General features: G+C 38.1%; 1 protein-coding gene across 1 annotated transcript in view; it reads left to right on the forward strand.

Annotated features, from left to right (window-relative positions):
* Positions 1-11,249, forward strand: part of LOC145997438 (coiled-coil domain-containing protein 6-like) — a 42,603-nt gene extending 31,354 nt beyond the window's left edge. Inside the window, exon 8 of the mRNA XM_083134477.1 lies at positions 9,630-11,249. Within this exon, the coding sequence (XP_082990603.1) occupies positions 9,630-9,851 (222 nt within the window). The 3' untranslated portion in view covers positions 9,852-11,249. The remainder of the gene's footprint in view (positions 1-9,629) is intronic.
* Positions 11,250-11,607: the final 358 nt, after the last annotated feature.

Consider the following 11,607-nt stretch of genomic DNA (forward strand, 5'->3'; position numbering starts at 1 on the left):
CGGGAAAATGTAAAATCCTGGAACGTAAAATCAGTGTTCCGCTGCATACACAGTAGGGTGTTTCATTTTGTAAGGCAAAAAATAAAATTTGAAATTTTTGCAAACTTTGCTTATGCCCCGAGTCTCAGTGATGTAAATGACATATATGCCAAATTTCAAGTAGATTGGATAATATTTAGAGGTTGCACACTTTGATCGGATAATATTTAGAGGTTGCACACTTTGATCAGTTTTGTAAAAGTAGGCAAAAAACACGATTTTTCAATGTTAATTACTTTTATTGGGAAAACTAGAAATCACAAACTTAAAATAATATTAAAACCAGTTACTTAGATTAATAGGTAGTATGATAGGCAAAACATGTGTTATATTAATCAACTTTGAATGATCCAATCCCTTCTTTTGTTCGCTTGGCGACGACTTTTCTGTGATGCTCGACTACCCTCAACAAGAATTGTTTTTCTTGTTCGTCCCTGACCGATTCGTTAAACTTTTTTATCAGAGCAATTCCTCTTTCTGCGGTATCATTGACCACCTTAAGAGCGTTCACATGGCTTCTTAGAGAATCACTGCAGTATTCTGTCACGTCGTGGATCCCAAACAATTCAAAGAACGTCTTTGTTTTATTAGTAACGAAATGGCTCAGGTCTTTTCCTTCAAAAACTAGGTTTTTACCCTCTAATCGTTTCATTTCCTTTTTATTTGCAGGTTTGGTTTCTAAAATTTTAGTCATATTTTCCTTAGCCTGAGTAATAGGTTCGTCCAAAAAAGCCAATCCTACGTTTGTTTCTGACAAATACCAAAGGTGTCTCTTAGCAACTGTGAGAGCACTTTTTTTGACGTCTGCATTTGGGTAAGTGCTCAGAAGCTGTAGCATATCCAAATCATTCTTTGGAGCCCATCGACCTCGTTCCAAAAACGAACATATATGAGGCTGACAAAATGTGCAACCCGTTTCATTCCTTTCAATTCTCGTTGAGGAATATTCAACTGTTTAGTGAAAAGGACAATTTTAAGTGCATATATTGCCTTTGCCATCCACCTTGCTTGATGCAGAGCCCCTGGGATCCTGAAACTGAAGTCGTTTTGAGACCAACCTCCTAGGTACAGGAGTGAGAGTTGTAATAACTCTTTGTAGTCTCCTCTTGGATGACTTCCGTCTTTTAGGACATTTTGGATGTAGTTAACCATTTTCACTTGTTGTTCTTCATAAACCCAGCATTGTTGTATAGGACTTCTTATCAAGTGAAGCCCACAGACTTTGGAATTCCCGAAAAATCTGTATCTCAGGACCACTTGATGGTACGCCACAATCCTCCTCAAACACTCCTTTCAATATTAGTTCATGGGTGTGATGACGGCAAGCCAACCACAACAATGTTCGTCCGAATTCCCTTTCAATTCTCTTACGTGCCCCTTGGATCAGTCCTGTATTAGATGCTGTAGTATCAAAACACATACCGATGATATTGTCACGTAGCCCAAATCGGTCCACTTCCCGAATAACTACTTCAGCCATCTGCAGTTTCGAAGGCACTAACAATTCACTGTTGTAAGTGGCAAATCTTTCGGAGGGCGTGGAACACACAGGATCCTTTGCATTTCCCCAAAGAATAAAGTCACAAAGGGCGAGGTCAGGTGATCTTGGTGGCCAATTGTGAAATGCCAGATCATCTTTAGCTACTGCCCGTAGCATGTCCAGATAACATTATTCTTTGAATTTTCACGTGTTTTTGTGCTTTTAAAAAAGTGGTGAAGTGAATATTCATAATAATTAACAGATTGTGATTGAAAAACACAAGGTTCAAAAGCAAAAATCATGATGATAAACATGTCTGGAAAATTGTTTTTTTTGGGCTGGAAAACCTGGGAATGTCAGGAAGTTTCATAATCAAGAAATAATAGCAACCATGATAAGGTGCAAACTAGAAATAAAACTAGAACAAATTGTATTTATTTGAGCATGTATAATATGGGTAAACAACCAGCTTCGGGAGGAGGTAAGCAAAGATAGGCTTCTGTCCTCTCCTGATTTCTTGGTCATGCCTCAGTGTTGAGTCTAGCAGCTGAATGCCAGTCCTGCAGGCTGACCCAAGGTGTCGTCAAGTGGTGCCAACTTATATGACCCTATGGATTCTGAACCACCCAATAATTTTTCATATTATTAATCAGGGTGGCTATGACAAAATTCAGGTATAATTTCCCTAGTTCAACCTTGCATATTAGCACCTCCCCCTCCCCCCAAACATATTAACAATATATAGGGTCTGTGCAAATTCCAATGTATCCAGAAATTCTAGCTAATTCAATTGAATGGTAATATATATATTTCATTTAAGGTGTGGAGTTCGTATTTGCCATTTCACATACTCATACTAGAAATACATAAACAAACACAAGTCACCAAATTACAGGATATACTGTCGGAAAGAATAACGGCGTTGAAGGTCAAAGATTTTGTCAAATAGTAACTTTTCCTTGTTTCTTACATTCATAGTGTATCTTAAGGGATGTGAAGAAAAGGTCTCTTTTGAAATCCCTCTTCATTGGTCTTCTGCTTACATTGTAATTGCCCAGGTGTCCATCCCAACCCAACTTACGAAGAATGAAGATCTCGCATATCCAATTGCATTTTACGACTTTTTATGAAAAGGGGCAAGAGCGGCCAAAAACTACTTTTGGATCCTGAAACTAGAAACATTATTCTAACATAAGATGGTTTAATCTTAACTTAGTTCCGGCACATTAACAATCTAATACTTGTTTAAACCAGATGACAAAAGTATCTCCTTATAATTAAAGCTTAAAACTAACAAAAAATGTGTTTCAAATTGCAATTGGCATCCGATAAATGTTTATAAAGACAAAACTAACTGCGTGGAAAAGTCCTTTCTGCGAAAAACAAACATCATAGTCACACTTCAAGGGTTGCTAGCCACCGAGGGCGACACTTATTGTGTAACATCAGGTAGTTTTCAATAGAATGGACTTTTTACTCTGGAATTATAAGGGTACCAAACCAGGTTTTTACATTCACTTGGACCACTGTGCAGTTCAAACGTATGGATTTTGTAAAGTGTATTAAAAACATCCACCTATTTTACGACCACGATCTTCAAGCCATGAATGGTTTATTTCCCACAGCGTTAACTAAGCAGTTCCATGCCTTCATGGTCACGTTTGGGCTCAGCTTTCACTTAACCATGTCTTTGATCTTGCTTCCCAGGAAGATGTGGTTTTATCCAGTGTTTCTAGAAAAAGCTATGGAACTTCCTGTGCTCATCTCGCAATCTGTCACAAAGAAGGGTGAACGAACTTTTAAAAAAGACAAATGTGAGACGAGCTGCTGCCTTTGCCCACTCTTCTAGTCACTGAAAATCTTCAGTATCGGTATCGGCTCAGCCCTAATAAAAACTGAAGCTGTGCTTTAACAAGAGATTTAGACTTGTTTTAATTATTAATGCATGTAAAAATTAATGCTTCAGATTTCATCCTGGATGGGGAATTACTCTAATATTTTTTTCAAAACTTCACGCTTACAAGAATGTAATTGTTAAGAAACGAAGTGAACAAATTTTAACCACAACTCAATACAATTTTAGATTTGCAAATATTCAATTCTATCAAATCCCAGTGCAGGTAATAACAATGTAAATTCACTATACTGTAAAAAAAAAAAAAAAAAAAAGCGCTTGACCACAAGTACAATTTCTTGACATTCTTCACTGGCAGACACACTTTTTAAGAAAATTCAGTTCACTTTAAAACCTCTCACTGATGAACACTTACCCTAGTTTTAGGAAGGTAAGATGTATGAGATTTTTTTTTATTATTTCTTTGTGAACTCATAACTCAACTGATTATACCCATCCAATGTTTTCTAACGATGGAAGTGGCCCCGGCGCCCACCCAGCGTCAAATAACATGGGTACCTGGGGGAAACCCTGGGGGGTAAAGGCAGTCAGGGGCGTGATGCTGATCACATCACCCCGCTCACGACCGGATCAAGAAAGTGTGGGTCGTTACCCCCACACCACCTATATGCCTTCATGGCATGGTGCTATGCACAGAGGAGCACTTTACCTTTTTTATGCAGTGGGATGGGTTTCTCTCTGCCATCCGGTGATTTCCTTGTGCTCTTTGGAGTTGGTCAGTAACAATATGCTAAAAATGTTGGGCCTCCCGATGGCATAGTGGTAAGGTCATCACCAGGAAACGGATTTACATGTAAATACGTATTCACGTACGAAGCTGAAAGTGGTTATATTTTGAATTATCTTTCCGCAACATGGCATGTAGACTCGAAAAATTCAGTTTCTATTTTCCATATTTGTACATATATTAGGTTTTGGCTCATTTTAATTATTTTTTAATATTATTTCCATATTTCAGAACATGTGCTCCATATTCGCACAATAACTACATGTCCTCGTGTAAATTTCTTGCAAATAACTGATGTGATGTTAAACGAACAAAAGTTTACGACCTTTTTTTTATACCCTCCAATTGCATTATTTACAAATTTTCTGTCATCCGAACAATAATGTTTTTTGTTTTTTTCACCTCCTAACTGTTTGCTTTTGGTGGTGTAAACATGGTGGCTACTCACTGGGAATTATGCGTGAATTATTGGCTCCGAGAATTATGCGTGAATTCTACTTGAATTTTTCTCCGTAGACGTGAAAAATTACAACTTTTGTTAATCCAAATCCTATTGAAATTATACATGTATTTATAAATGCCCTGAGGCAAGTTTTTCAAACTTGAGTTTTCGAGTCTGATTATGTGAAATTGTAAATAGTGGCACAACCACAGGTAGGGTATAGAGCATTGCCCCCCCCCCCCCCCCCCAACCTTGGATAGTACAGGGTGTCCCACGAACGGCGCAACTGGGAATTAAGAGTGGCGTTACTTTGTAACCGAAACCTGTACATACATAAGTCATACACCAAATGTTAGCCCTGTCCAAGTAGATATTTTTAAACATAGAAACAACAAACGGGGTGCAGTGTTGTTCATGCAGTGTTGCCAAATGTAAGTGAAAGTGTAAATTTATTTTTCCACAAAGCATGAAAAATTGCATGTCAAACATTCGTAGGGAAATTTGGACGTCAATTTCCACCTTGGGTAGGTGGACTATTTCGCCATCTATAGTTCAGAGAAGAAAACCGATCGTTTTCGCATATACCCAATCCTGAAATGCCTCGTAAAGGTCCAAATAGGTGTTTTAAAAAAAATTATGAGGTACAGTGGCAACACTGTTGATGTTTGAAGGCAACAAAAGGTGTGTTTAGTGATGGTCTATGACATGGAAATACTGGAAACATGAAAAGAAGAAAATGAAAATTATGGTGAAAAAAGTGTTACTTACCTACTCTTGGTAACCATGCAATGCACGTAACCGGCAGTGCAGCTTTACAAAAGATGTTGAAAATGACAACCATTTTCCCTGAGGCATTCATCAACATGTTTTATCATGTTGGAAGCAACTTTATGCAAGGTTGATTGGTTTATATTGTTAATGGCTGTGCAAATGTTTATTTTTAGATCATCAAGTGTTCTTGGGTTATTAATGTAAACTGTTTGTTTCAAATAACCCCACAGAAAAAAATCTTGAGACGTCAGATCCGGGGAGCGACTGGGCCGTAAGTTTTTGCTTATAATGTGATCGCCAAAAAACTCTGCCAACATGTCTAAAGTTTCATTAGACGTGTGACATGTTGCGGAGTCTTGTTAAAACCAACAATCACGTTCATCACGTTCCAACAGAGAAATAAACTGTGTGATAAGGTCACGATAAACTATTCCGTCAACTGTTGTGTTGAAAAAGAATGGACGGATTATTTTTCTCCGCGAAATCGCGCACCACACACTGATGTTTTGTGGATGAAGTGATTGTTCATGTAACAAATGGGGATTGTTACTTGACCAGTGTCGAGAATTTTGACTGTTGACATATCCATTTAAGTGGAACCATGAAAAAAGCCTTATCCAAAATATTCACACCATTGTCTCGAATAAAATTTCTAAACCACTGGCAGTATCTTACATGTGCACCTTTGTCTGCTTCTTTCAGTTCTTGCACAGCCTGTACCTTATATGCACGTAGGTGCAATTGTTTTAACGCTTGGTGAGTTGTTGTTTTTGATACACCTGACTGTGCAGCAAGTTTACGAACAGATTTCCTGGGAGATTGTGATGTTCTCTGCTCCACATTCTGCAGCACACCTTGTGTCAAAACTGGTGGTTGTCTGTGGTAGGGTTTGTCATTAACTGATCCTGTTTCACGAAATCTGGAAACAAGTCGATATATCGTCGAATTTTCTGGAACACTGTTATTCGGATATTTCTCGCGAAACACAGTTTTTACACTATACCTGCCGCAAAATTAGTTTGGTATTGAGAGCTGAAGGAACACGCATCACGGTGTTGCCATATCATGCGGTACAGTATGCACTGCAGCCGTCTGACGCTGTGTTGACGAAAACGTGTTATGAAAAGGAACAACAATGATGAAATGTGTTATTGTTTTTTCTATTCATTTCCATCTCCCTTACAACATGAACGAATTAATGAAACGAGCATTGTTTACAGGTTACCTTTTCAATCCATTCTGTATATACACTTTCAATAATCATTTCTTTCCGAAATTGCCGTTAAAGTCTGCCCGTCTTTCAATTATACCGCAACTGAAGTGCACAAAGTCCAGTTGGTGGGGCATCTGACTTTCACGCGTGAGACCCACGGTGGTTTGTGGAACTTTTCCAAATATCCCGAGCGGCTCCGGTGTCGACTCAGCCCAAGTGAGTACCTGGGGCAAACCTGTGGTAAAGGCGGTTGGAACCACATCACCGCATCACCTCCATAATATGGCCTAGGTCGAGGTCGAGAATGTGTGGAGCTCTACCTCCACATCTCCATATGCCTCCATACTTTATTTTGGGTCCTTTTTTTTTTTTGTATGAGAATCCCAGATATTTTATGACTGTTCTTAAAGATGTTTCCCCACCTTGAAAAAATGCCGAATCTTTCAACGAAACGTGCAGTTTCCCAACAGTGGGATGATCTTTCCTCCTATAATAAGAGTAAATATGGCGAGAATAGCATCTTGCTGAAAAGTATCTAAATTTGTCACGCGTTTACTGATATTCCTATTCTTTCCTGGGGTTTCCAATTGTGAAGCCTCGCATTTATTTATTTATACCACATTACATTTTTCTTTCCCTATGGTAACAATAGTGTTCTTAAGACACGCCGAAAGCAGCAACAGTCCTGTCCAGAACTTTGTTTACAGAAATGATTCGACACCCCATTGTTTTTCTCTTGCTCAAATTATTTGTGCTCAGAACAAACCATCTCCCGCGTTTGTCCTTTTCGAAGAATTCCTTTTTCTTTTAGTGCATGGCCTCCTTTGTACATTGTCATCTCGAGTATTGCCTCCCGTGCTTGACATTCTTCACACAAGCACACGACACACTCAAGCAGAACACAGAAAATTATGTACAAAAAACATCACGCTATATACAACAAAGAATACTCTAAATTCAATAAACACTAAACAAACGGACTGGTTAAAATATCACAGTAACACAACGCAACAACCAAACAACACGTCCTCTCCCAACAACATGAAATCTGATCGCAGGAAGAATCGCCCGATAAGCGGCAACACCGAGAAAAACGTTTTCTGTTGCTAGGTAACCAGGGCCTGGGTGAAGCACTGGGAAGATTTTGATTGGCTCGCATGCCAGCAACCAACCCTCCCGCAGTGACGTAGACCCAATTTCAACACGTGGTTCTCAAGTGTCAATACCAAATTAATTTTGCGGCAGGTATAGCGTACGATTTTGAACAAAAGTAATGTTCCACAATGAACACCCTCTCTTCCAAAGAGTACTTCATTTCACAGAACAATTCTAATCTTCCCCTACGAACAATGCGAAATGCACGGCTCAAACAGTTCTGAGTACACAACTAACTCAATCTTTTGTTCTCGTTTGGTGGGCCCTCTTATCGCATTGCATGGTTGCCAGTAGGAGGTAAGTAACACTTTTTTCACCATAATTTTCATTTTCTTTTTTTCCTGTTTCCAGTATTTCCATGTCATAGACCATCACTAAACACACCTTTTGTTGCCTTCAAACATCAACAGTGTTGCCACTGTACCTCATAATTTTTTTAAAACACCCATTTGGATCGGTACGCCTTTACGAGGCATTTCAGGATTGGCTATACGCGAAAACGATTGGTTTTCTTCTCTGAACTATAGATGGCAAAATAGTCCACCTACCCAAGGTGCAAATTGACATCCAAATTTCCATACGAATGTTTGACATGCAATTTTCCATGCTTTGTGGAAAAATAAATTTACACTTTCACTTACATTTGGCAACACTGCATGAACAACACTGCACCCCGTTTGTTGTTTCTATGTCTAAAAATATCTACTTGGACAGGGCTAACATTTGGTGTATGACTTATGTATGTACAGGTTTCGGTTACAAAGTAACGCCACTCTTAATTCCCAGTTGCGCCCTTCATGGGACACCCTGTACCATACACAACTTCACATTTTATGCAAATGACAATTATTTTCTTAAAATTTTCTTGCTTCGATTGCAATTCATGCTTTTCTTAGTCTTATCAAGTTTATAATCGTAGCTAGATGGCAGCGGGAATCGGCTCTGGGTGCCGAACGATCTAAGTGAAAAAAGTTGCAAAAATTGATTGATTGATTTGTGGTTTTAAGTCCACTTTATGCACAGAAAGGCTAATCGGGACTGGACCTACAGTTTAAATTTGGATCCGAACCACTGTGCCATGTGCCTCCACCGGGTATGGAACCTGGGATCTCTTGATCATAAGGCGACAAGGTTACCACTACACTATTGGGGACGCACAAAAGTTGTAAAGGAAGAGAATACATCAATATTGATTTCAGCCTGCAATAAATTAGATCCAAAAATTTTCTGATCGCTTCGCTCGCATTGTTCTCTGTAATGCATTGTATTGTAAATTATCAGACAGAGGAATAGGACTTGTCTTAATTGATTTTGTTTTAAATGCATGAACAATTGTCTTGAGGAAAGGGAGTGTGCACATTTGAGAGACAATTTATGTAATTTTTGCTATTGGTTTGTCAGATGGATGAATTGGTTATGTAATGTATTAAAGAAACTTTGAATATGTACACAATTTAGTGTCCACATGTGCTACAATACTCCAACACACAGTTTTAACGTTCCAAGGTGCAGTTTCTAATTGGGGAAACAGCATGGTAGTCTTATGTGCACCTGTAATGGGTTTTAGATTTTTATTGTTTAACCACACACCTTTTACCTATCCTGTACCTATGGAGAGTTTGACATGGTTATGAATTATACATAACCTAAACGTGAGCAGCCTGAGGAAGGGAGCAGTTGCATCCCGAAACGTCGCAGGAGTTACCTAGATACTCGCAAAACGTAAGCTATTAATATATATATATATATTAAATTTGTGAGTAATTCGCACAACTTCCATCATGAAAATGTGTAATGTTTTCAATATTACATAGCAAATAATGCAGTGTTAATTGCAGCATAATCTGCAAATTGTTATCTTGACTTGATTGAATTTGTTGCTTTCAGGGTCATTTGGCTAGAACTGTCGTAGGCCAGAGGTCACAGGAAAGATTCATTAAACCCGCTGTTCCACCAACACCAGTCCCGGCAGTAGCCGCCTCCTTGAACAACTCTCAGGTTCCAAACAATAATCCATCGGTTTATTCGAGTCCTGGAAACACAATTAATAGTAATAGTGCTGATACTAGCTGCGGTACTACATCACCAATGGATATATCGAAGAGTTAGAAAGACGAGAATAAAAGACGGTTAGTGTAAAACAAGGTATGCGTCAAGGAGTATTAATGAAAGAGAGTGTTTGCGGGATTGTACACAGTGTATAGTAAGTATTTGTTGTAATTTTGGGGACGTCGGCACCAACAGCGGCTGTTTTCTTTCTTATGCCGGCATGTCCGGGCGCATGAATTTTCCCCGAGACGAGAAAACATGGGAAGTAGATTCTGACGGTTGTACGGTTACATCATGCACGAAGCTTACTGCTTTTTCGTACTCGCATGAGAATTTTTGGTGTACCCCTGGGGAAGCACCATTTTTCAAAAGTCCGACTTTTCAGAGCTGGCCGGCAGCTTACTACAAGTGTGTGCTGCTGTACTTGGATTGATAATTAAAAATCGCAAGGATAGAAAAAAAAATTAAGAACTTCCATTATGCTTACAGAAATGCGATTGCTTTGCAGTCTTGAAGCGTTGTTGTAAGTTGCTTACATGTGTTTTTTTTGTCCCATTCTCTTTTTTTTTTTAATTACATATATAGTGTGGTTTAATGTTTATGAGAGAAATTAATATGTATAGAAGGATGTGATATGTACAGGGTAATGAAAGGAAAAAGGAATCGTCTTTCTGCTCAGTATATGAAAATTCAATGTTTCCTTTGTTTCCTACCAGGGGAATGATATGTGCACATTCCAAAATAAACTCACGTAAGGGTCAAGATCCTTAACGTATTTAAAAGTAGCTGTGTTTAATGACAGGTACGGGAAACTGTACGGTGTGTGTAACGACCATTTTTTTCCTAACAATATTTATTGTAATTTTTTTTATGTAACAAGAATCACCGTGCTTTTTTCTTGAGCTCCACATTTTTTTTAACATTTAATTTTTGTCGTCCCGCAAATTATTTGTGCTTTCCGTCAGCTTGGATTGTTTACAATATTAATCATTGTTAGATACAATTTTGCAATATCTATTGTTGATTATTACCACTCGCGCATAAATTTATCATGCACTTTTTGCATATCAGGCAAATATTTTTAAGGAAAAATTGCTTAGGATTTAAATATACAGCGTTTAATTACAAATATCGTGTCAGAAGTTTTTTCCAAACTATTTGGGTTGTTTACTTTGCTTTTGTGAGTGTTTGCTACTTTCGTTTCCATACAAAGCTTATAATTTGGACTATTTCATCCAGAAATATAAAAGCGACAGTTTATCACTAGTCTTTGATTGTATGATAGATTATGTTATTAACTCATGGTGTAGCGGCATGCAAAAAAATATAAATTTAAAAAGAAAAGAAAAAAATATATTGATGCCGTCACTAACCTTATTGATGAGACTTTTTTTGTTTATAACTTACTTGATGCCAATAAATATTTTTTTTGCAAAAAATGTTACTATTATTGTCAACATTTGTTTTTGCACCTTGTTTTTCATAGCCATTGTCTAGTTTAATTTGTGTAAGGAGTTACTCTCATGTGCGAGGTGATGAGAAGTCAGAAGTAGTGTTGTTCTCGAGATGAGACTTTGGTCTGTCTCATTTCATGAAAATGCAGTATTGTCTTAAAAACAAAACGAGACGTAAATGTTTTGTTTGCAAGATGAGACGGGAAATGTCTTGTCTCGTGAGCAACACACTATAGAAGACATCAGAAGATATTTTTTTTCAGTATACAATAGGATCGAAATAAGTGTTCTTGTTTTCTGAAATTTCAGGAAATCAGAATTACCCTCCTCTCTTTCATCTCTGACAGTATAGATGAGGCTAT

This window comes from Lepisma saccharinum, chromosome 13, assembly GCF_977018435.1.
Source record: "Lepisma saccharinum chromosome 13, izLepSacc3.1, whole genome shotgun sequence".
Taxonomy (NCBI): Eukaryota; Metazoa; Arthropoda; class Insecta; order Zygentoma; family Lepismatidae; genus Lepisma; species Lepisma saccharinum.